This window comes from Piliocolobus tephrosceles, chromosome 18, assembly GCF_002776525.5.
Source record: "Piliocolobus tephrosceles isolate RC106 chromosome 18, ASM277652v3, whole genome shotgun sequence".
NCBI lineage: Eukaryota > Metazoa > Chordata > Mammalia > Primates > Cercopithecidae > Piliocolobus > Piliocolobus tephrosceles.
The window spans coordinates 48,852,926-48,880,300 of NC_045451.1; the positions used below are offsets into that span (position 1 = coordinate 48,852,926).

At 33.2% G+C, this 27,375-nt stretch overlaps 1 protein-coding gene across 6 annotated transcripts in view; it reads left to right on the plus strand.

The window, feature by feature from the left end:
• The window catches only part of CCDC178 (coiled-coil domain containing 178), a 525,224-nt gene that overhangs the window by 26,102 nt on the left and 471,747 nt on the right, over positions 1-27,375 (plus strand). For all 6 annotated transcript variants that reach the window (XM_023207480.2, XM_031934542.1, XM_031934544.1 and 3 more), the window contains exons 3-5: positions 3,437-3,516; positions 18,709-18,768; positions 22,993-23,082. In XM_023207480.2, coding sequence (XP_023063248.1) covers positions 3,459-3,516; positions 18,709-18,768; positions 22,993-23,082 — 208 coding nt within the window. In that variant the 5' untranslated portion in view covers positions 3,437-3,458. The remainder of the gene's footprint in view (positions 1-3,436; positions 3,517-18,708; positions 18,769-22,992; positions 23,083-27,375) is intronic.

The following is a 27,375-nucleotide window of genomic DNA, read 5'->3' on the forward strand; positions in this document are numbered from 1 at the left end:
CAGTTCCCACCTATGAGTGAGAACATGTGGTGTTTGGATTTTTGTGGTTGTGATAGTTTGCTGAGAATGATGGTTTCCAGCTTCATCCACGTCCCTGCAAAGGACATGCACTCATCCTTTTTTGTGGCTGCATAGTATTCCATGGTGTATATGTGCTACATTTTCTTAATCCAGTCTATCGTTGATGGACAGTTGGTTCCAAGTCTTTGCTATTGTGAATAGTGCCACAATAAACATAATGTGTGCATGTGTCTGTACAGCAGCATGATTTATAATCCTTTGGGTATATACCCAGTAATGAGATGACTGGGTCAAATGGTATTTCTAGTTCTAGATCCTTGAGGAATTGCCACACTGTCTTCCACAATGGTTGAACTAGTTTACCATCCCATCAACAGTATAAAAGTGTTCCTATTTCTCCACATCCTTTCCAGCACCTGTTGTTTCCTGACTTTTTAATGACTGCCGTTCTAACTGGTGTGAGATGGTATCTCATTGTGGTTTTGATCTCATTTGCATTTCTCTGATGGCCAGCGATGATGAGCATTTTTTCATGTGTCTGTTGGCTGCGTAAATGTCTTCTTTTGAGAAGTGTCTGTTCATATCCTTTGCCCACTTTTTGATGGGTTGTTTGGTTTTTTCTTGTAAATTTGTTTGAGTGCTTTGTAGATTCTGGATATTAGCCCTTTGTCAGATGAGTAGATTGCAAAAATTTTCTCACATTCTGTGGGTTGCCTGTTCACTCTGATGGTAGTTTCTTTTGCTGTGCAGAGAAGTTCTTTAGTTTAATTAGATCTCATTTGTCAATTTTGGCTTTTGTTGCTATTGCTTTTGGTGTTTTAGACATGAAGTCCTTGCCCATGCCTATGTCCTGAATGGTATTGCCTAGGTTTTCTTTGAGGGTTTTTATGGTTTTAGGTCTAACATTTAAGTCTTTGATCCATCTTGAATTAATTTTTGTATAAGGTATAAGGAAGGGATCCAGTTTCAGCTTTCTACATATGGCTGGCCAGTTTTCCCAGCACCGTTTATTAAATAGGGAATCCTTTCCCCATTTCTTGTTTTTGTCAGGTTTGTCAAAGATCAGATGGTTGTAGATGTGTAGATGTGAGGGCGCTGTTCTGTTCTTATGTAATGGCATGCTTTATTCAAGGTAGTATTTTTTTCTAAATTTGCTTTACTGATTCCTTCTTCAGCCTAGTCACAGCTACATTAAAATTAAACCAGGGAGTTTAGAATTGCAGTTATGGCAGTTGTCAGTTCACAGATTTCTAACTGGCTGCTTTTCAAATTTACAATATTAATTTTTATTATTTTTAGTTCTGACATTTTAAAATTTGATGTTATAAACGTGATTGGTTTATAAAGATGTTAAGCAAAGTTGTCTAGTGATATATTATCTGGTAATTTTGCTATTTAGAGTAACTTTGGATTAGTTTATGTTGTCTTTTGTTTCTGTTGATTTTGGTTATGTAGTCATTTTGTATGTTGAGTGACCTTTGAGTGAACACACAAAATGGGCAAGAATGGCCTTACTGAAGTTTGGAATTACCCAGGTAGTTTGAGGCTGGGCTTCAGTCTATGGGCAGTCATCTCATAGACTTTGTTTCTGTTTCATTCTGTTTCTTAAAATACAGACTTTTGGGGTCTCAGTCCTAGGAATGGGTTAATTTCTCAGGGCACCTACACTTGGCAGAGTCTCGATTCCATCTTCTGTTTCCAAAGTTTTGTGTGGCCCTTACAAGTACTGCCCAAAGTCTCAGTTGGGTCAGATGTTGCCCCTAGGGAAAAAGTGGCCTAAAATGTTAGTCTTACTTCTCTGGATTTTTGACTTCTGTTAGATCTGAAACTATGTATTCCTTATTACCTTGCTAATTCTTAGATGCTTTTTTGAAGATTCAAAAATTATATTTCAACCAGATTTTTTTAATAGTAGTAGAAGCACTTTTTTTTCTATTTACCCAGTTCTATCTTACTGGAGGAATTAATTTTCTTATTAATATTATTTAATTTTTCTGGTAATTTTGTGTAGTAGAGAAAATAAAATTATATGTTTCAACTATAATCTTCATTGAATTAAAAAAGTTAATGTCCATAAAACACTGTTATATTCTTTCAACATTTAGTTATGCTCTTTTCTATAGCTAACTTTTCTTTAAAAGTTGGTCTTTATGAGGTAGAGTGGTTTATTTGGAAGAGCACTAGGCTTGAATTTAGGGTTTTCTTTCATAGCACTTTTGTCTAAGAAGTCTTTTTTCATTGCATTAATTTACTAATTTCAGTCAAGATTTTCTGACTTGTAAAACAAACAAACAAAAAATAAATTAGATGATTTCCAGTCTCTAAACTCTATAATGATTTAGATCTGCAAATTAAATGAGACAATTGTTATTTCTATGTTTATAGAATTATTTTCTTTCTGTTCAGCACTTTAGGTTTCTAATTAATACCAATTTGCAGGAATTATAGGGAACAGAGAAACTTGTTAAATACAGCACAGGGAGGTTGCCAGCGATGTGGAAAAATCTATAGGACAAAATATTTGATATTTACATAGGTAAAGTACAGTGAGAAAAAAATGGAATAGAGAATACATAGACTAAAAGATAATTAAGAGACATTTCACTTAAATGCTATGTATGGACCTTGTTTGTATTATTACTTTAAACCATTCTTAAAAACAGAAAATATGAGACAAAAATGTGAACACAAAAGATGTTTAGTGATATTAAAATATCTTTAATTGTGTTAATTACATTATTGGTATTATGGCTATGTTTAAAAATTTTTTGAAGTATTTACAGATACAATAATATGATACTTGTGATTTGCTTAACCATTATCAGAAGTAGGGGAGACAGGGCAGTTGGTGGGTGTATAGAATTCAGAATTGACCACAAATTGATAATTGTTGAAATTGGTTGATGGACATATAGAAATCCATTGCACTTTTTGCTCTACTCTTAAAATATTTTGAAAAGGAACTGAAGGAAGGTAAAGAAGAGATGGTAGTAAAGTTAAACTTTTATTATATGAAATGAAAACATCGTAGGTTCTAGAATCTCCCCAGGGCTTTGAACCCATAGCTGCAATTGCCAATGCTAAATTATCTCATGGTCAGCCTAGGTATTGGTTTAAGTCACCAGCAAAGTAGAAGATCAAAGATCCCTCTTTAATGAAGATTTTTATATTTGGTATTTCTGAATGAGATCATAATAGTCCTAATAAGAAAAAGAGTACATTGTTGGACTTCCTTACATTTTACATATAATTTAGTACTGATACATAATATATATAAGAGTATATATTATATATCTCATATCTTTTATAGTAGAAATTTTTCCTGACAGTCAGTTCTTGAATTGCAAATTTTTAGTAAAATTAAATATAAACTAATTTAGATTCATGATATTTAAATATTTTTCTTTCTAATTAGGTTTTAAAATACTCTGATAACTATGCCTGAAAACGAGACAGTTTCCTCTTCTTCCACTAGAGATGATCAAACCAATACAGGCAAGTTTGTCATAAATTGATTTTCTTTGAAAATAGTTCATAGATAAATGGAATTCAAATCGCTTACAGAGGAGAGCAACTGCAAAGATAGTAATCTTTTCCAGGATAATGGTCACAAAACCAAAACTTACTGGGACCAGTAAAGTGAGCTAAGAGAAAAGAGTAAGTCAGTGTAACAAAAACACATTATCTGAATTATAATCAGTTTCTTTTATAATTATGGATGAACTATGTTATGGGTGATAAAATAGGCAAGCAGTACAACAACGGTGTGCTGGAATCAGCTCTTGTATATATCTCTTCTCAATTCCATTCCACTGGTAACTTCAAATTGGCCCTGGTGGTAGTATTTATCCCTATTAAACTTTTACCAGCGTACCACTGAAGCTAAACATGGAAAATTAGAAATGAAAATACTAATATAATTCTATTTTTTAAATTATAGGATTTTATTGCATTAATTTGCTCTATTTTCTTCGCATCTTGAGCTCTGACATCTTTTATTCTGTATCATGTTAGCAATGTCATATCTTTGCATGATATAAAAAGAGGTCAGCAAATTATAGCCCATTGCCCAAATCTGGCCAGCAGCCCTTTATTTACAGACCCCAAATTAAGAATGGTTTTTATATTTGTAAGGAGTTGTGAAAAGAAAAAAGAAGATAATAAGGAATATGCAACAGAGACTGCATTTGGCCTACAAAATCCAAAATTTTTACTATCTGATGCTTTCCAGAAAACATTTGGCAACCTTGGTGTAGAACTTAACCTTGAATACTTTGAGAACAATAGGTAGTCTTTGTATTAGTTATCCACTGCTGCACTGATGCTATGTAACAACCAACCCAAAAAATGCAGGTGCATGCAGCATCATAAACATTCATTTTATGCTCACTTGTGCATGAGTCTGCTGGATGGTTCTGCTGATATCAGGTGGGCTCAGTACAGCTCACTCAAGCATCTGCACTAAGCCACAGGTTAATTCAGTACCATTATTGATCTTACTTATTTTGGCTGAGCTTGTTTACAGGTCTAGGGTCTTGGCTGGGAAAATTAGGCTGATTCAGCTCTGCACTCGCTTGTCTCTCATATTCCAGCATACTATTAAGGGGCTTGATCTCTGGGTTTTGGCAGTTTCAAGAGGAGGGACAGAAGCACAGAAGGCCTCTTCAGGCCAACGCGCAGAACTGGTGCACTATCCATTTTATTGATCAAAGCAAGTCACAGAACTAGCACAGATCTATGGGTAGGAGATTAGATTCTACCTCTTGATGGAAGATGATGCAGTGACATTGCAAAGGAAAATGAATGCTGGGAGGAGAAAATTATTGGAGTTATTATTGCAATCAACTTACTACAATTTTCTTCAGGGTTATAATTGAAAACAGTCATTTAGTAATTCCAAACGTGGATGAGGTCATGACACAATGGATTTTATTTAAAATTATTAACCTTGGGTTAGAATCTTATTTCATCACCACATATTTTCTAAATATTTGAAAAACCTTGGTTTGCAGCTCTTTATTTCTTCTATCAATATTAATTGAAAAAAATGTTATTTCATTTTCATTTATATGGTTTGTTTTGTAAAGCTTAAGCAAAAGCTTGTTTTTATTTCTGGAAATTGATCCCAATCTCAGATTAGTAACATGGAACAAGTTATTTATTTAAAATAAGTTCCCTAAAAACACAATTTGGAATGAACAGAGTAATCAAATCGTACAGGTGTATAACTCATATTTAAATAGTTGAAAGAACTACTGAAAGTTTTGGGGTTGATTATAATGTGAATTAAAAAGACTAATAGTTTGTTCCAAGACTTCCAAGAGCTGAGCTGATGATTTTCCTTTGAATGACTTGACAAAGCCTATTTTTAATTGGAAAAGAAAATGATTCAGTCTATACTCATTTGCAAGCAAAAGCTAGAAAGTTAATCATATTAAGCATGACTTAAGCCTCCCACAGTCGTTTGATGCAATAGATATATATAGCAGATAAAACTATATATCACATGATTTAATGGAATGTAAGTCTTCTGTGATATAGTCTTCTGTAAAGGCATAAGAAATGGAAATATGTCTATTTGGCTAACACTTTGGAAAATAATATAGTTAATACATTGTCTTTTAAAATGTGCCTGGTTAGCAAATTTAGGATTTTTGTATTTAAGTGACATTAAAAACCGTATTTGGAATGCTAATATCGATAGGGATTATCAGTTAAAATTTACTTTTATCACTTTGGCTTCACACCATCATCAAACTTCCTATTCTGTATGTAAGACAACCAACCGTTATAAACAACATTCAGCTAATCCAGCAAAGCATTGAAATGTCTGTGTTTAAGCCACAGGAATTTATCAATCCTGTGTATTTGTTGCCAGTGTTTATTACTATGTCTTCGAATATTTTAAACTTTTAAGTCCAAAGTCCATCTTTGCTGGATAATGTACTCAACCTATTTATGTACTAACTTTTGAAAAAGTTTGTCATTAATTCTATCACAATAACACAGTGGGAGGTCATATTTACTAACTTCTGTGAAACTACATTCAACATAATAACACTTTAAAAAGTATCCAAAATAAATCATTTTTTGATGTTCTTTTGTTCATGATGTAACTACTACAGTCATATGGAAGCTGTCACTATTCTAAAAATAATGGGGCCAGGCATGGTGGCTCACGCCTGTAATCCCAACACTTTGGGAGGGTGAGGCGGGTGGATCACTCGAGACCAGGAGTTAGAGACCAGCCTGGGAAACAGAATGAAACCCTGTCTTTACAAAAAAATGCAAAAAGTAGCCAGGCCTGCTGATATGCGCCTGTAGTCCCAGCTACTGGGAAGCTGAGATAGGAGGATCCCTTGAACCAAGGAAGCAAATGTTGCATGTGGCACTGCACTCCAGCTTGGGTGACAGACCAAGACCCTGTCTCCAAAAACAAATGGGTGATTATTCTGTGTCCTCAGTTGACAGAAACCATAAATTACTAATCTTTTTCAGATTGTTCTGTAAAGTTACAGCCAATCTATCTTAAACAAGCTGACCAATAGTATTTTCAGATGACTCACATTTACAAATGTTTAGCTCTGTTTGGGATAACAATTTTTATTACAATTAACAGGACCTTTTAACAAACTATAATTTTTGGCTTTGCAGGCAGTATTTTCTCTAAATACAAAACTGCATTTCATGGCAGCATCACATTTATTTGTATCGAAATACCGATAGTGCGTTTATTTATTAAGGTTTTCCTAATGTATCTTTTCCATAACATGTGTTCTGTATAACAGGCAGAGAGTGAATTTTTTTACAGAATAGTATTTTGATATTTTAAAATAGAAAATACTTTGCATGTGTAAAAATATCTGAAAAATACATGTAAAGTTTAAAGAATATTGATAAAATTATATATTTGTGCACTTAAAATTTGGCTTAAAGAATAGAACCTGGTGTTCACTCATCTCTTCCAAATCGCATTTAATTTTATATATTACATATAAATATTAATATAATACATATACAATTCTATATATTTTATTTCATATAACAAGTTTAACTCTCCTATTAGTTCACTAATGTTTGTTAAATCATTTGAAAATGATATGTTTTAATTTTTACTTTCTTCTCAATGTAATTGTTTTCTGTTTCCTTCTCTATCACTAGGCTGATTTCTTTTTATGTGCACCCTGTTGAATGAAGGTGGCTAAAATGTGTACACATCTTACTATTCATGATTTTTAAAGTGAGACTTCTAATGTTTTGTCATTAAATATGAGTTTTTATGGTTGGTAAAGATTGTTCTTTATAATTTTCCATAAATTGTGAACCTGTTGTGAATTTTATTAATGCTTTTTCTACATCTACTAACATTTTTCTGGACTTTTGTTTCCTTTAATCTTTAAATTTAATGACTTGCGTACATGGACTTAAAATTTTTAAACAAACTTCATTCCTGGGACAAACAATATTTTAAATTTTATTGTAATATAATATATTTCTAGATCTTTTTTCATAATCATTTGTTTAGGATTTTTGCATCTTTCTTATTCAGTAACATTGGCCCCTATGTTTTCTGAACATTTCTTGTCTTGTTTTGGTAATAAGGGTTTTATAACTTCAAGATTGAATTATAGAGTGCTTCTTTATTTTCTGTTCTTCAAAAAAAGATAACATTTTTATTATTATTTTCTGGAATATTTGGCTAAAATTACCTCTTAATTTGGAGGGATATAATTATTGATACAAAATTTTGATTGACCTTAGTACTATTCAAGTTTTATGTTTATCTTCTATTCACTATTGATTAGTGAGTTATAATTCTTTCTTTTAAAAATCTGTTTGGTTAAATATTAAATGTATTGGTACAATACTGTTAATAATAGTCTTTATTTTTATATCTATATGCAGTTGTTTCTTCTTTACACTCATAATATTGTATTTGTTTCTTCTGGTTCTCCTCTGTTTAGTCTTGACAATCTTACCAGAGATAATTCATTTGTGTTAAACTTTTCAAATTGCTAAGATCAAAACTTTTTGATTATCTCTAGGTTTTTTTTTGTTATTTTGCTTTATGTTTTATTAATTTGGAATGTTATTACCTTCCTTCTCTTCCTTCTACTTTCTTTGTGTTTGCTCTCCCACATGTTTTAAATTTGTTTACTTAGATCACTAATTTTCAGACTTTTTACTTTTTTAATATAGTTATCTCAAGCTGTAAGTTTCCCTTGAAATAACAAAGAGATAATAAAAAGGATTGGAGGGTCAAATCAAATCAGACTCATATAAAGTGTGTAGCTTTGCTAACAATTTTAAGGTTACAGGAAATTCTCAAGTACATTTGAAGCAGGGAGACATATGGGACCATCAGAACAGTTCTCCACGTCCTGTCTCTCCTGGTTGGATGTGCTCTGCTCCAGATTAAAGAATGATGTGTTTAAGCATGTATGTGCAGCCATGCGACTAATTCAGAAGACTGCCCTCTAGTCATGAAACAGCTTCATTTTTTATCAAGGTAGTTTAATAGTTAACATGATGTTTTTCAGGGAGCCATATCCCATAAACACATAGGTTCAGGTTTGTTTATGGTTATAATTCAAACAGCCAAAAACATCCTGCTAAAAGCTTTCTGTTGATAAGAACTCTCCAGTTAACAAATGTCAATTGGTATGTTTGCCAGAATGTCTGTTATTAGCATGTTTGCTAGGGAATTTGACCTGGTCGCCTGTTTCCTTTCTTTGGGGGCCTCTCCTTTACTCCCTATGGGAAAGTATGGATTACAGACTTGCAATAACTTTTAGATTTAATTGTATTTTGATTTACTTTTGACTCATATTATTTAGACCTATGAAATATTTTGGTTAAGAGTTTAATATCTGTAAGATCTACCTCATGGATTATGTGACTGAGATTCACTATATGTTTTTACCAATTTATTTTCCCTTTCTTTTCTTCTTTTTTTTTTTTTTTTATTGAGACGGAGTCTTGCCCTGTCACCCAAGCTGAATGGAGCACAGTGGCACGATCTCGGCTCACTGCAAGCTCTGCCTCCCAGATTCACGCCATTCTCCTGCTTCAGCCTCCCTAGTAGCTGGGACTACAGGCGTCCACCACCGCGCCTGGCTAATTTTTTGTATTTTTAGTAGAGAGGGGGTTTCCCCATGTTGGCCAGGATGGTCTCGATCTCCTGACCTCATGATCCACCCACCTCGGCCTGCCAAAGTGCTGGGATTACAGGCGTGAGCCACCACGCCCAGCCAATTTTTTTCCTTTCAATCTTTATTAGATTGAGAGAAATCTGTTAATTTACCTACCTTTGGTAGATTTTTCTGTTTCTCTTTTCATCTCCTCAAAGTTGGTCCCTTGTAATTAGGAGCATAAATGTTATGAATTGCAATACTATTATTTTATATAGTAGTCTTTACTATTATAAAATATTTAAACTTGCGTCACTCCATATTTTTTGATCAAAATTCTGCGTTGTCAGATACAAAGGTCATGACAATTGCTGTATTTTCTATTCATTTGCCTAGTATATTTCTGCCCATCCCTTAAATTAAAACTTTCTGAATCACTTTGTGTGATGTATACAACATATTTTTTCAGTTCACTTTATTTTATTATTGATGATTTAAGCCCATTTACAATTACAAATAAAACTCATAAAGTCTCATTTTCATTACACTTTTATATTTAAATACATTTATACATATGTATTATGTACATTATTTGCTGTCCTTTTTAACACTTAAAGTTTATGATACTACTAATACCTTACTTCTCTCTCTCTTAGATAATGTGTATTGGATCTTTATTATGAGCAATACCAAAATCAGCTAGGAAGATTTCTTGCCTTTGCATTCCATCTTCCTATCATTTAATTAAGGAATATTGTTTTATTCCTGATTTATACTTGTATTCTTATTGTATTTTGCATGTACTCTCCCACTCCACACCCAACACCATATTTTTGGTACTAGTACTTATCTGCATCATCAGTACTATGTCTGCATTGTCAAGTACATAAGCTTTCTAATCTATTATACTTTTCCCATTCTTCAATATTAGTTAAAAAGCTAATATATTCAAGGCTCACTGCCAGTACTATGCCAAATTTCTCCTATCGTTTTTGTTGTACTACATTTACTTTCTAGTGGATTCAGGAAGGGGGATCCAAGGAAATATATTCTTTCATTTCTTGAATGTTCATAGCAGTTATCTCTGGACTATATACTTGAATGACAGTTTTATTTGATAAATTATTTAGCTTACATTTTTATATAATTTATTTTTTGTTTATGAGAGTATCTTAAATGTATTATCTAATTGTCATTTGGCATCAAATCATATCAATTTTATTTTCATCGAATTATAATCAACTTAGTATTCTTACCTAGATTCCAAAGGATTTTTTATTTTTTTTACAGGTTAAAATTTTACTCGAATATAAAAATTTTGGAAATACAAAAAATGTGACATGCCTAATAGTAAAACACTACTCTTTTCTTTCGTGTACATTATCTTTTAATGGATAGACACACATTTATACAGATGCATTATAAGTATAATTTTAATGTTTATATAATTAACTTTTATACATTTTTGACATTCTTGATAATTACATTTTTATTGAATAATAGTACTCAGCCTTCTTTATCATAATTTCAATAACTATTGTTCTATTTTGGCAAATATGCTGTGATACTGTGTTTAGCTTTTTAAAATTAAGCTACAATTCACATAGCATAAAATTTACCTTTTTAAGTTTACAATTTAGCATCTTTAGTATAAGTTTGTGCAGCCATTACTGCTATCTATTTCTAGAACACTTTTATAACTCCTGAAAGAAACCCTGTACCACTAGCATTCTTTCCCCATCCCTCCTCTACCCAACCTCTGGTAACCACAAATCTGTTTTCTTGCTCTATGGATTTGTTCACTCTAGATATTTCATATCAATGATTTGATAAACAGTTGCCTCTGCATGCCTTTCACCTTTTCAACAAGGATAATGCTGTTAAGGTTGATCCATGTTGTAAATTGTATTCATATTTAATTCCTTTGTATGACTGAATAATAATATTCTTTATGAATATTCTACATATTGTTTATGCATTCATAGGTAGATAGATGTTTTAGTTGTTTCTATTTTAGGGCTATTATGAATAATGCTGCTATGAATATTTGAGCACAACTTTTTGTGCAAACATATGTTTTCATTCCTGTTGAGTGTATAGTTAGGAATGGAATTGCTGGGTCATTTTGTAATTCAGTGTTTAACTTGCTTAGTAATTGCCAAATTGCTTTCCACAGAAACACCCATAGTTTACATTTCATAATACAAAATACGTGGACTCCAGTTTCTCCACATCCCTACCAAAAGTTATTAGTTTCTTGGTTGGTTTTTGCTTTATTATTATAGCCTCCTAGTGACTGTGAAGTGACCTTTCACTTGTTTTTTTTTTTTTTTAAATTAGTAGACTGTCTTTAGAGTATTTTCAGGTTTATGGAAAGCTGGTACGTAATACAGAGCTCTCATATACTATTTCCTAACCTACATTCATGGTTTCCAATATTATTAACATCTCGCATTAGTGTTGTATATTTGTTAAAGTTGATAAACCAATATTGATACATTTTTATGAACTAAGGTCCGTGGCTCATTCTTTGCGTGGTACAGATCTGTGGGTTTTGACAAATGCGTAATGTTATCTCATGCTTCTCAGACTTCTTTCCACCTTAGGTTTAACAGAAAGTCTAGAGGGGCTGAAGTGAGTATTTCCCTTCTCTCAATTGGTTAGTCTCTGTTAAGGTAGTTTCCCTTGAGGGGTAGTGATAGACAGAACCTTCCAGGCATATTTCAAAATGGCAGTTCTTACCCTGGGAATAATCGAAAATAGTTACTTTTCCCCTTCTAGAAGTAGGAAGTATTATTCCCCAAATTTCAACTGTGAGAATATGGTGGAGCTGGAGATAAAAGTAAAAATATACTTGGCCCTCTAAGACTGACTCCCCAGAAGTTTTTAACTCTCAAACTAGTCCACACTCAGCCTCCAATAGTTAATCAATTAGATTTTACACTTTTCTACCCATTTTTGGCTCCAGCAACTTCTGCATTAGCCTGACCCTCCAGTTTTTGGGGTGTCAGTTTGCATTGTAACCTTAATTTCCTGATGGACCTAAGAAAAATTGTTGAGTTTTTCCTTTCAGTTTTTTCTTTTAAGAAAAATCGAATGCTGACTTTCAAGATTTTTGTGTGTCAAAGTGTAACTGTAATTTCCAAACTGATTTTGACAGAGGTCTATTTGTTTTATTCCTCTATGTGAACCATTTGTTAGGTTTTGTTTTGTTTTGCTTTGCTTTGATGTCATACATTTTTGTTGAAAACTGGGCATTTAAAATAATAGAATGTGAAAACTTGTGGACATCAGATTCCTCTTCTTCTCTAGGGTTTGCTTTCCCTGCTGATTTTTGTAGTTGTTAATTTAGCAACTTTTCTGAATTAGTTCTCTGAAGCCTGTATTTTTTTTGGTCCTCTGTGGCCACCCACTGAAATCTCTATCCAGTTGGCTTAATGGTCAATTAATGATTAAACAGATACTTCTCTACATTGCTGGAATCAAATCTCTCAGTCTTTGCTAAGCATCTTTATGTGCATGTTAGGATATATCTTCAACACTCATCCAAGGACTTGACAGCTCAGCCTTAGCCTTTCCTTCTGGCACATGCAGAGTCTCAAGGTCAACCAGAGGTGAGAGATTAAGGCTTTCATGAGTCTTTGTGTGTGTGTGTTCCAAATCCTCAAATGATAAAGGGAATTGGTCATACGGGTGAGAGATGAGACTGAAGTAATTGTCTGTTGCACTAGTTCTCAGCTAGAATTTGTATCACAATAACCTGAGGAAAAATTTTTAAAAATCTACAAGTCTAGGCTCTCCCGTGAAGATTTTGATAGAGTAAGTCTAATAAAGCCTGGACATGTATGTTTACGAATATTTCCTTGAAGCCAGGCATCGCAGTGCAGCAGCTGTAGTCCCAGCTCCTTGGGAGGCTGAGGTGGAAGGATTGATTGAGCTTGGGAGTTTGAGTATAGCCTGGGCAAATAATGAGACCCCTCCTCTAACAGTAACAACAACAACAACAACAACAACAACAAAGTCCTCAAAATCCAGATACTATTCTGGTTACGAACCACTGAATAGATAAGTGTAATATGTAAATTCTCATGTCTCAGAAATGTAAGATATCTCTAGAAGAGTTGGATTTTGATAGATGCTAATTCCTTTACATCTATTCTTTCTAATAATATTAGCCTGACTTTTTCCTGATCATGCTCGCAGTTTTGGAAGTGAAGTCTTGCAGGACATAACCAGATATGTCTGAAAGTGACGATTCTTTAGGAATGAGGCTTGCAGAAAACTCAAACTCTCTTCTTCCTCCTCTGATGTCTTAAATGTGGACCTTTATTTTTCAAGGCTCTGTTGACCTTTGGAGTCAGGACTGGGACCAAGGAAAGTTAAAATGCCACAAATGTTTGTGTTCTTACCAAGATGTATCTGTTTTTCTTGAATAGTTGCTCACACGGTTGCTGGAAGCCTTTGCTATATTTCTGGAATTCTGAAAATGTTTATTCTGACAATTTTGCCTTTTTTAATCTTTGCATTCATGGAGAGGTAGATTTTTCAAAGGTCCTTACTTTATCATTTTCTTTGATATCTCTTTTTAACTTTTGTCTTTTATTGGTTTTTGTTTCAAGTTAAGTATTCAGAATTGGAATTTGGGGGACACAGGCTGTGAACATTTGTATGGCCTTCATTATTTATTTTATGTTGTCTTCCACAAATGTACCTCACATTCAACTGTGTATCACTATTACCGCAACATATTAATACCAGATTTTATTTGATTATTATTAAATAGCTAGTTTATTAAATAGAAAATGACCACAATTGCTCTACTTTATATTTTTATTACCAAAGAATATAAATAATTTCCATGTGTTCATTTAATTATTTAATCTTCTCTCATTTGGACCTTCTGATGATGGATTGTTAATAGGTAACATTTTCAACTTATATAAATAAAACCTGAAACCTTTATATATTATTTCTTTTTGTGTCATATTTAGTGAAAATAATTGGTCATCGACCTTATGAATTTCTATCTTGAGTCAAAGAAGATAAAATTATCATGTTTCATATATTATTAAATTATTCAATCTAAATGCATCACTAAATGTTATATATATATCATGTTAACTTTTATAATTTTAGTATCTTTTGAAAAATTTTAAATTCTGGAGTTCATCAGGAATTTACATTAGAAAATTTGTTTACTGATAGAGTGGTTTTGATGAGCACATGCTGTTGGAATTTTGTTCCTGGAATATTGTGTAACAATACAGTTATCCACCAAGGCAGAAACATGAATTAGAGCATGAATTTATTTGAACCAATGTTTTTCAGGGTCTGCTTCTTGTGCAGCTTTTTGTAGAAACTGACTATAGGCACATCTCATTTTATTGCACCTCACTTTATTGCACTTTACAGATCCTGTGTTTTGTTTTGTTTTGTTTTGTTTGAATTTGAGGTTTGTGGCAACCCTGCTTCCAGCAAGTCTATTGGCATTTTTCTAACAACATGTAGAAAAACTTCATGTATCTGTGTCACATTTTAATACTTCCTGCGATATTTCAAAAACTTTTTCATTATTTGCCTATCTGTTATGGTGACCTGTGATCAGTGGTGTTTGTTGTTACTATTGTAATTGTTTTGGTGTAACATGAACTACACACATATGACACTAACTTAATCAATAAATGTTGCATGTGTTCTTACTGTTCCACTGTCTGTGCCCCACATCTCTTTCTCTCTCCTGTAGCCTCTTTGTTCCCTGAGACGCAACAATATTGTACTTAGGCCATTAGTAACCTTACAATGCCCTCTAAGAGTTCAAGGGGAAGGAAGAATTATGTGTCTCTCACTTTAAATCAAAAGCTAGAAATAGTTAAACTTAGTGAGAAAGGCATGTTGAAAGCTGAGATAGACTGAAGGCATAGTCTCTTGTGCCAAGCTGTTAGCCAAGTTGTAAATGCAAAGGAAAAGTTCTTGAAGGAAATTAAAAGTGCTACTCCAGTGAACATATGAATGATAAGAAAACAAAACACCTTTGTTGCTGATATGAAGAAAGTTTTAGTGGTCTGCATAGAATATCAAACCAGACACAACATTCCCTTAAACAAAAGCTTAATCAAGAGCAAGGCCCTAACTCTATTCAATTCTGTAAAGGCTAAGAGAGGTGAAGAGGCTGCAGAAGGAAAGTTGGAAGCTTGCAGAAGTTGGTTCATGAAGTCTAAGGAAAAAAGTCATCTCCATAGCATAAACGTACACAGTGAAGCAGCAAGTTATCCAGAAAATCTAGCTAAGCTAATTGATGAAGGTAATTGACATGCTGAGCAACAGATTTTCAATATAGGCAAAACAGCCTTTTATCAGAAGAAGATGCCATCTAGAACTTTTATTGCTAGGGAGGAGAAATAAATACCTGGTTTCAAAGCTTGAAAGGACAAGCTGAGTCTTTTGTCAGAAACTAATGCAACTGATCACTGAAGTTAATGCTTATTTACCTTCCCCAAAATCCTAGGGCCCTTAAGAATTATGTTAAATCTTCTCTGCCTGTGTGCTATAAATGAGCCAACAAAGCCTAAATGATAGTACATCTGTTTGTACCTTGGTTTACCAAATGTTTTAAGCCCACTGTTGAGACCTACTGCTCATAAAAAAAAAAAAAAGATATCCTTAAAATATTACTTCCACTGACAACATATACATCCAAGAGCTGAAATGGAGATGTACAAGGAGATTAATGTTGTTTTCATACCTGCTAACACAATATCCACTCTGCAACCTGTGGATCAAGGAGTAATTTTAACTTTCAAGTTTTATTAGTTAAGAAATGCATTTCATAAAGCTATAGCTACCATAGATAGTGACTCCTCTGATGGATCTGGGTAAAATAAATAAAAAAACCTTGAGGAAAGTATATACCATTGAGAATATTCATGATTCATGATAGAAGGTCAAAATACCATTAACAGGAATTTGGAAGAAATTGCTTTTAACTCTCCTGGATGACTTTGAGGGATTCAAGGCTTCAGTGGAGGAAGTTACTGAAGATGTGGTGGAAAGAGCAAGAGAACTGGAATTTGAAATGGAACCTGAATATGCGACTGAATTGCTGCAATCTCATGATAAAAGTTTCATAGATGAGAAGTTGCTTCTTGGGAATGGGCAAAGAAAGTGGTTGCCTAAGATGAACTCTTTTTCTGTTGAAGATACTGTAGACATTGTTGAAATGACAACAAAAGATTTAGAATACTGCATAAACATAATTGATAAATTAACAACAGGGTTTGAGAGAATTGGCTTCCATTTTGAAGTTCTACTGTGCATAATATGCTATCAAACAGCATCACATGCTACAAAGAAATCTTTTCTAAAAGGAAGAGTTAATCCATGAGGAAAACTTCATTGTCCTACTTTGAGAAATAGCCACAGACACTCCAACCTTCAGCAAACACCACCTTGATCAGTCAGCAGCCATCAACATTGAGACAAGACCCTCCATCAGTGAAAAGACTGTGACTTGCCGAAGGCTCACATGATCATTAACTTTTTTTCTTTCTTTCTTTCTTTTTTTTTTTTTTAAGACAGTCTTGCTCCGTTGCCCAGGCTGGAGTGCAATGGCATAATCTAGGCTCAGTGCAACCTCCGCCTCCTGGGTTCAAGCAATTCTCCTGTCTCAGCCTCCCGTATAGCTGGGACTATAGGTGCCTGCCACCAGCTAAATTAGCCCAGCTAATTTTTGCATTTTTAGTAAAGTCAGAGATTCACCTTGTTGGTCAGGCTGGTCTCAAACTCCTGACCTCAGGTGATCCACCCACCTTGGCCAATCATTAACTTTTTAAAACTGAAATATTTTTAATTAAAGTATCTTTTTATGGTTTAGACCTAAACAATATTTAGACAATGTTTAGAAATACTTTATTGTTTTAGAGATAATATCACATACTTAATAGACTACAGTATAGTATAAATATAACTTTTTTATGCTTTTGGAGACCAAACACTTTGTATGACTCACTTTATTGCAGTTGTCTAGAACGGAACTTACAGTATCTCAGAAGTATGCTTTTATTCTTGGTGTGGTCATTATTTCACTCTAATATGTTTCCTTATTCCTCCTGTTACTGTATTTTTCATTCAGTAAATATGTATTAACACTTACTATGTCTGGGGTTCTTTGCTACTTGTCAAAAATACAGTGGCTGTAAGTAGATATACTCCCTGCCCTCATGAAACTTGTGTGTTGAAGGAGAGAGACGTCATAATTTATCTTGGTAATTTAGGAAAATCATTATGAATGCTGAACTTTGGGATATTCGGTTTTTGCATTTCATATGATGATTTCCTATTAGCACAAATCTCAATTTTATAATTGTAAATTGTAGATTTTCTAGCGTGAATCTAAATTTTTTAAAAGAATTCTTTGAGATACCTAAAATATTTGTAAAATTATAGCTTTTTAAAATTTTTAATTTTTGTGGGTATCATATCTTATGGAATCTAATTTATTTTCATATGTCTGTTTTTGTATAAAGAAACTGTTTCTTTTCATTGATCTACACATTTATTTCTTGCAACAGTCTTTGAAATATATCCTTAGAATATTAGACATATTCAGATATTTAAAGGACAAGTCCCTCTCTCCACTACAAACATGTACACATATTTGCCATGATTTCTTGATTTTTTGATATTATTGCTCATTTTTAAAATTTAAAATTAATTATTGAGTCACAAATAAAATAGGCCTAATATTTTTATGGGTTATTAAACCAGAAAAAAGAGATACTTTTACAATGTTTATATTCCTAATGTGAACCATAATTTACATTCTTGTTTGTTTCAACATTTTTTTATGTTCTAGTAACATTTTATACTACCACAATTTTTTTAAAGCCTAGATATAATTATTAAATATGTTCCTACATAGGTTATACTTTTGTAACTATAGTGATACGTCTTTAGGGTTTATTTTTATGTCATTGGTGTTGGCAATGCTGTCTTTTATAAAAATCATGCTGTATTATTTGTGACATATATGTAAACTCTCTTTAATCAGTTTGATTTTGTACTGAGGATTTTCTAGAGATGCAGTTATGACATGCATAAATAATTGCATTTATCTTTCTTCATGTATTGTGTTTTTTCAGTAAACTGGGCTATGTCACAAGGCCATTCTTACCATACTGTTGGATTTCTTAAATCCATATATAATATAACGTTGGAAATTAGATTAAACCTTCATTTAAGTTCTCTTGAACACTAAACCGAGAAATGACACAGAAAGCTTCTATTAAAATTGTGAATCTATTTATCATCCTAGAATGTCACCCAAGATGACCTCCCATTTCCTTCCAGTGTGTTCCATCAAACACCCTTTTGCAGAGAAACACCATCAAACTTTGTCTTTCTCTTCTACTTACCCCCTCAGCCCTTTCTTATGTAATTTAGCATATATGTCTTTATTCGAATGCTTATTTTCTTTCTGTACCCTTACTAGTGCAATATAGGGCAGAGTATTTGACTCAGGAAGCAAATATTTTACTTTATTTTATTTTACCTTTTATAGGTTTAACATGTCAGAAAGTAAAGGCTCTCAGAGAAAAGGCATGGTCAAGGACAAATGAAGGTATCCAAAAGCTACTATATATAATTTTTATCTCTTTTTTTCTGTCACATATTAATTTTTTTCAAAAAATTATAAGCATGAAAATAATTTCAGGCATTCTTCTGTTCTTCCTAATTGATGTTCTGTCAATGAATATAATTGTAACACTTCTTTAAAAAAATACTTATCTATTGCTAGTGTATGTTATATACTCCATTTCCTGTGTTCCCTTTTTCATTTTGAATAATTCATGCTTAAGAGTGTACAAACTTAATATGTGGGTTTTTTTCATAAATGATTATGAGGAAACATCTGTGTCACCTTCACTCACTCCACACATAGACATGCCCAGAGTTTCAGATGGTCTCCCTGTACTCTCCTGAATAATACTTTATACCCTCCACTACCTGGGCTTTTGTGGTGCTAATTTCCTTTTCTTTTTAATTTTAACTGTAGTGTTCCATATGTATGCATCCCTAAAGATATAATTTAATTTTGCATGCCTGTTAATTGAAATTAAACTGAGTTAATATATGTATGTTGCTGCCTTTGTTCAACATTGCTTGTTATCTTCATCCTTGTTGTTACCGTTTTTGCTCAGTGTAAGTTGTGGCTTTCATCCATTTTGCTGTACCATTGTCCAATACCATTCATTACATTTTTTGTTATTTTGAATAATGCTCCTGAAAACATTCTTGTACATACATCCTGTGTGAGTTTCTCTAAGGCATACCTATCAGCAGAACTGATAAGTATATGGTATATCTGTCGTTGACATTATTTGATAACGCTGCATTACGTTCCAAAATAATGACATGAATTTACAGTGACATAACAGTGTAGGAATATTCAAGTTGCTCCATTTTCTTCCTACCACTTGACATTGTTAGACTTTTAAAGTATTGACAGTCCCCATACTATGTAGCAATGTCTTATTGTGGTTTTAATTTAAATTTCCCTGATTATTACTGATGTTGAAAATTTTTTCATGTGCTTTTTTGGCATTTTGAGTTCCACTTTTGCAAACTGACTGTATCTTTGTTCTGATTTTCTAATGAGTTGTTTGTCTTTTTTTACATTGATTTTTAGGAATTTCTTGTATAGTATGAATACTAGTTCTAAATCAGTCATATATTTAACTAATTATTTTTTTACATTTATGCCTTTTATTTTTAATCTATTTATATTGCCTTTTGATGCACAAGGGTTCTTATTATTTTTTCAAGTCAAAGCTTTTTACGTATTATTCAAGAAAATCCTAGTCTAAGGTCATGCAGATATTAGTCCAAATCATCTTCTAAGCATTTTGGAGTTTTGACTTTTACACTTAGATTTTCAATCCACTTGGAATTGATTTTTGTATGTTATTTAAGTTATGGTTTCTACTTTTCTTTTGTGTTTGATTACTTTGACTCTGTACTCCTTATTGCTTTTAAAAAATTATTCATGGGTGTTCCATGATGCTTAAAATACAGATGACTTCTTCCAGAGTATACTTGTTTTTGCTTCTGTCAGGAACATAGTGCTGTACCAATATGGCACAAACTTAAAACAAATTCAAGCATAGAGGCTTCGGTGGAGTGTCCAATGTTGAAAACTCAATCTGCAAATTTAAGTGATGAACAGCCAAAGTTTTAATGTCACAGGGGTGAGGTTTTCTGCTTTTGCTTTTATTTTTGTATGTTTAGTGTATACTCAGAGAAAATATCTCTACAATGTCTTGAGTTCTGGTAGAGGCCATTGGGGTGGTTATTTCTGGTTAACCTTTACCCTGAGGCTGTAGCCATTTGCTATCCAAACTTAAAATGAGTTTTACAATTTAGTTGGGAATCAAGGCATTCTAATTTTTTTGTGCTATAGACCCTTTTGAAGCCTGTTGAAGCTGATACTCTCTGAATGAAAATTATATTTTTATTATTTGTCATTAAAATTATATTTTAAATATATTATAAGAGGTACAGAAATATTTTGAAACTCGAGTAATTTTTTCCCCATCCAATTTCACAAATCACTTAAATTTTGTCTATGGACCCTGAGACTAGGTTGTCTTTTTATTTTGTAAAACTTACAAGTCATCAAACCCAGCCCAAACTTTCTAGGAATTGTCAATGACTTTTGTGTCAAATGTCATTTTGCATCCTGTGCTCCACTTAAAAGTATAGTTTCTGCTCTTCTTTAGATTTTTGTCCTAGTAGTTTATAACTATCTTGTTCATATATGTGTGTGTGTGTGTGTGTGTGTGTGTATATCTCCTATTTTCAGTGGAAAGTAGATCTGATAAACCTAGCCTGCCATTCCAAGAAATATGTGTTAAATACAGTATTATTGTGTATTGAATTATACATTTATAATAGGAATTTTTCTGGTTTATATAATTTAACAAGTTTAATCCTCTTCTGAATTCTATTTCTTCCCAAATTTGGGAGATAATGTGCTTTGGGACATATTCAAAGAGTGTGCTATTTAATATATATTCCAAGATATGCTTAGGGAAAAAATAATTCTGAGGTAAAATAAAACTGAGAAATTTTGTATAATTTATATTTTTCTTGAAGGTTTTTTTGATGAAGCTTTAGCACTGAAAACTCTAACAAGTCTTGCAATGAAAAAACCTTCTTAAATAATATGTTATTTGAGTATAGAACTGCATCTTTCCATACTTACAAGAATCTCTTGGAATTATATATTTTAAACAGGTTTTAAAGAGTGCTAGTGTAGTTGAAAGACTGGAACTAGAAACAAAGTTTAAATTTTAGTTCTATCACTTACAAACTTTGTCAACCTGGTTTGGTTCACTACCTTTCTGGGCCACATTTTGCTCATGTGTAAAATGAAAATTAATGTGTGTTATTGTAAAGATTAAGTATCATAGTATAATAAATATGAAGTTGTGGTTACAATGCCAGAAGCTCAGCAGCTTGGAAAATTGGACATTTGCTTCTAGTGCTCTATAGTAAACAAGCCCCTGTGGGTTGGAGTGGCTGATATATAAAGGGGACTTTTTGCAGTTTTAGAATTATTTATTTCTGGCCAGGCATGGTGGCTCATGCCTGTAATGCCAGCACTTTGTGAGGCCAAGATGAGCAGATCACCTGAGGTCAGGAGTTCAAGACCAGCCTTGCCAAAATGACAAAACCCCATCTCTATTAAAAATACAAAACATTATCCAGGCATGGTGGCGCGCACCATGCCATTCAAGCTAGAAAAAATTTCCATCACCCCTGAAAGTTTCTTGCCTACTATAGGCAACTGTTATTTTGATTTTTATCACCATAGCTTAGTTTTGTCTTTTTCTTGGACCTCATAATAATGAAATTAAATGTATCAATATATTTTTGAGATTCACCAATGTTACTCCATGTATTTGCAGCTCATTCTTTCTCACTGGTCCACATTATATTATTGCATAACTACAGAGTATTTATTTAAATCTCTTTTTCTGCCGATGGACATTTAGGTTGTTTCCAGTTTTCACTGTTATGAATAAAGCTATATAAATGGCCTGGGATAATATTTCTGTGGGCCTATACTTTCATTTCTGTTTGTTAAAAGCTTAGGACTGGAGCTGCTGCATTGTAGTGTAGATATATTTAGCTTTATAAGAAAATGTCAAATAAATGATAATATATCCTTATGTTTTAGAATTTGGAAACACTTCCTCAGAGATTGTGAAATGAAACATTTCCCCTGTCTCTACATGTCCTCTTTCTAAAAACAACAGTCTCTTAATCTAGCAATTATAAATCCTACATATCTTATGTATTTATAATTATAAATCCTACATAACTTATATAGGATATATAATTGTAAATAAATCCTACATATCAATAGTTAACATAGTTAAGATATATATGTGTGTGTGTAGATATACACACACACACACACACACACATCTCATTTTTTAAAAAAATGGTGACAAAGCTTACACACAAATCTCTGCCTTGCTAATTTTCACATAGTGTATCCTGGATACATTCTGTATCAACACATAATGACTTACCTGTTTGTTTTTAACAGTCTCATGCTATTTTGAATACCTTCTTATGAAAGAGTCAAATCAATTGAAGAGCAGAGAGAAAATATCTGAAGATATTATACTGTGGGTTTTGATTAATATTTGTATCATAGTTGTTTTTCTTTTAAGGAGAGCACTTCCCTAACATAGTTTTTACATGGTGGTGCTTATTTTAAAATTTTCTATAATATTAACTACTCACTAAAATATGTGTTTTTTCTTTTTAAAAGGCAATGCCACATCTCAAAGTTTGGTTCTATGTGGAGCCTCTAAGGAGAACAGTGAAAGTTGTCATGAAAGTAAAATGACAAATACTGAAGGTGAGGACTGAACGTAAATCATATAGTAAACTATATAAGCTATATTTATACTCCATCATTAGTTTATGATGTCAATACTATTTCTATTTTGAACTAAATCCTGCATATCATTAATAGTTAACATAGTAAAGATATATAATAATAAAGATATAATGTAGTATATTGTATCAATAGTATATTGTTAACATAAAATCTGGGTTTATGATATGTAATTTCAGAAATGTATTAATTTTAAAATAAATTCTTAATCACCCAGGCTGTAACTGGCCTGTTCTAGATAGAACATTTACAGTTCATTGAGGACATGTTTCTTAGAATAAAAAGAAGACAAATGTTTTGGGGGGTGTATTTTTCATTTTTTAAATAATTATTTTATTTTATTTTTTTAAGTTCCAGGGTACATGTGCAGGATGTGCAGGTTTTTTACATAGGTAAACACCTGCCATGGTCAATCCATCACCTAAGTATTAAGCCCAACATGCATTAGCTCTTTTCCCTAATGCTTTCCCCCACTCTGCCCTCCCCCTGCAGGCCCCAGTAAGTGTTCTTCCCCTCCCTGTGTCCATGTGCTCTCATTGTTCAGCTCCCACTTATAAGTGAGAACATGTAGTGTTTGGTTTTCTGTTCCTGGGTTAGTTTGCTGAGGATAATAGCTTCCAGCTTCATCCATGTCCCTGCAAAGGACATGATCTCATTCCTTTTTATGGCTGCATAATATTCCATGGTGTATATGTACCACATTTTCTTTATCTAGTCTATCACTGATGGGCATTTGGGTTGATTCCATGTCTTTGCTATTGTGAATAGTGCTGCAATGAACATAACTCATGCATGTATGTTTATAATAGAATGATTTATGCTCCTTAGCTTGTATACCCAGTAATGGGATTGCTGGGTCAAATGGTATTTCTAGTTCTAAATCTCTGAGGAATTGCCACTGTCTTCCACGGTGATTGAACTAATTTATGCTCCTACCAGCGGTGTAAAAGAATTATTTCTCTGTAACCTCACTAGCATCTGTTGTTTCTTGACTTTTTAATAACTGCCATTCTGACTGGCGTGAGATGGTATCTCGTTGTAGTTTTGATTTGCATTTCTCTAATGATCAGCAATGTTGACCTTTTTAAAATATATTTGTTGGCCACATGTATGCCTTTTTTTGAGAAGTGTCTGTTCATATCCTTTACCCATTTTTTTAACGGGTTGTTTTTCTCTTGTAAATTTGCTTAAGTTCCTTGTAGATTTTGGATATTAGACCTTTTTCAGATGGATAGATTGCAAACATGTTCTCCCATTCTGTAGGTTGCCTGTTCACTCTAATGATACTTTCTTTTGCTGTGCAGAAGCTCTGTAGTTTAATTAGATCCCATTTGTCAGTTTTGACTTTTGTTTCAATTGCTTTTGGCAATTTCATCATAAGGTCTTTCCCCATGCCTATGTCCTGAATGGTATTGGCTAGATTTTCTTCTAGGGTTTTTAAAGTTTTGGGTTTTACATTTAAGTTTTTAATTAATCTTGAGTTGATTTTTGTATAAGGTGTAAAGAGGGAATCCAGTTTCAGTTTTATGCATATGGCTAACCAATTCTCCCAGAACCATTTATTAAATAGGTAATCATTTACCCATTGCTTGTTTTGTCGAGTTTGTCAAAGATCAAATGATTGTAGATATGTGTTTTTATTTCTGAGTTCACTATTCTGTTCTGCTGGTCTATGTGCCTATTTTTGTACCAGTACCATGCTGTTTTGATTACTGTAGCCTTATAGTATAGTTTGAAGTCAGGCCACATGATGCTTCCAGGTTTGTTTTATTTTTTGCTTAGGATTGTCTTGGCTATGTGAGGTCTTTTTTGGTTCCATGTGAATTTTAAAATAGTTTTTTCTAATTCTTCAAAGAACGTCAGTGGTAGTTTAATGGAAATAGTGTTGAATCTATAAATTGCTTTGGGCATTATGGTCATTTTCATGATATTGATTCTTCCTATCCATAAGCATGATACACTTTTCCATCTGCTTGTATCCTCTCTGATGTCCTTGAACAGTGGTTTGTAGTACTCCTTGAAGAGGTCCTTCATTTCCCTTGTTTTCCTGGGTATTTTATTCTCTTTGTGGCAATTGTGAATGGGAGTTAATTCATGATTTGGCTCTCTGCTTGTCTGTTGTTGGTGTACAGGAATGCTTGTGATTTCTGCACATTGATTTTATATCCTGAGACTTTGCTAAAGTTGCTTATCAGCTTAGGAAGCTTTTGGGCTGAGTTGATGCGGTTTTCTAGATATAGATCATGTCATCCTCAAACAAAGACAATTTGAATTCCTCTCTTCTTATTTGCAAACCCTTTATTTTTTCCCTTGCCTGATTGCCCTGGCCAGAACTTCCAACACTATGTTGAATAAGAGTGGTGAATGAGGGCATCCTTGTCTTGTACCCATTTTCAAGGGGAATGCTTCCCAGTTTTGCCTGTTTAGTATGATATTGACTGTGAGTTTGTGATAAATAGCTCATATTATTTTGAGGTATATTCCTTCAATATCTCATTTATTGAGTTATTTACATGAAGGGATGTTGAATTTTATCAAAGGCCTTTTCTGCATCTATTGAGATAATCATGTGGTTTTTGTCTTTAGTTCTGTTTACATGATGAATTACATTTATTGATTTACATATGTTGAACCAGCCTTGCATCCCAGGGATGAAACCGACTTGATCATAATGGATAAGCTTTTTGATGTGCTGCTGAATTTGGTTTGCAAGTATTTTACTGAGATTTCTGCATAGATGTTCATCAGGGCTATTGACCTGAAGTTGTTGTTGTTGTTGTTGTTGCTGTATCTCTGGTGTCAGGATGATACTGGCCTCATAAAATGAGTTAGGGAGGAATCCCTCCTTTTCAATTGTTTGGAATAGTTTCAGAAGGTATGGTACCAGCTCCTCTTTGTACCTCTGGTAGAATTCAGCTATAAATCCATCCGAATCTAGGCCTTTTTTTAGTTGGTAGGCTATTTATTACTGCCTCAATTTCAGAACTTGTTATTGGTCTATTTAGGGATTCAAATTCTTCCTGGTTCAGTCTTTATAGACTTTATAGAGGTGTTTATAGTATTCTCTGATGGTTGTTTGTATTTCTGTGGGGTCAGTGGTGGTATCCCCCTTATCATTTCTGATTGTGTTTATTTGGATCTTCTCTCTCTCTTTTTTAAATCAGACTCACTAGCAGTCTATTTTATTGATTCTTTTTTTAAAAAATAAACAGCTCCTGGATTAATTGATTTTTTCGGAAGTGATTTTTTGTGTTTATCTTTTTCAGTTCTGCTCTGAGCTTGGTGATTTCTAGTCTTCTGCTAGCTCGAGTTTGTTTGCTCTTTGTTCTCTAGTTCGTTTAGTTGTGATGTTAGGAGGTTGATTTGAGATCTTTCTAGCTTTTTGATGTGGGCATTTAGTGCTATAAATTTCCCACTTAGCACTGCTTTAGCTGTATCACAGAGATTCTGATACATTATTGCTTTGTTCTCATTTGTTTCGTAGAACTTCTTGATATCTGTCTTAATTTCATTGTTTACCAGGAGTCATTCAAGAGCAGGTTGTTCAATTTCCATGTAGTTGTGTGATTTTGAATGGGCTTTTTAATCTTCACTTCTCATTTGATTGCACTGTGGTCTGAGAGAGTGTTTATTATGATTTCAGTTATTTTGCATTTGCTGAGAAGTGTTTTACTTCCAATTATGTGATCAATTTTAGATTAAGTGCGCTGAGAAAAAATTATGTTCTGTTTTTTGGGTGGCAAGTTCTGTAGATACCTATCAGGTCCACTTGGTCAAGAGCTGAGTTCAAGTCCTGGATCTTTGTTAATTTTCTCTCTCAGTGATCTGTCTAATACTGACAGTGGGTTATTAAAGTCTCCCTCTATTATTGTGCGGGGGTCTAAGTCTCTTTGTAGGTCTCTAAGAACTTGTTTTATGGATTTCAGGGCTCCTGTATTGGGTACATGTATATTTAGGATAGTTAGCTCTTCTTGTTGAATTGAACCCTTTAACATTATGTAATGCCCTTCTTTATCTGTTTTGACCTTTGTTGGTTTAAAGTCTAGATTTTCAGAAACTGTGATTGCAACCTCTGCATTTTTCTGCTTTCAATTTGTTTGGTAAATTTTCCTCCGTCCCTTTATTTTGAGTCTATGTGCATCTTTGCATGTAAGATGTGTTCTTTGAATATAGCACACTGATGGGTCCTGTCTTTGTATTCAGCTTGCCATTCTGTGTTTCTTAATTGGGATATTTAACCCATTTACATTTAAG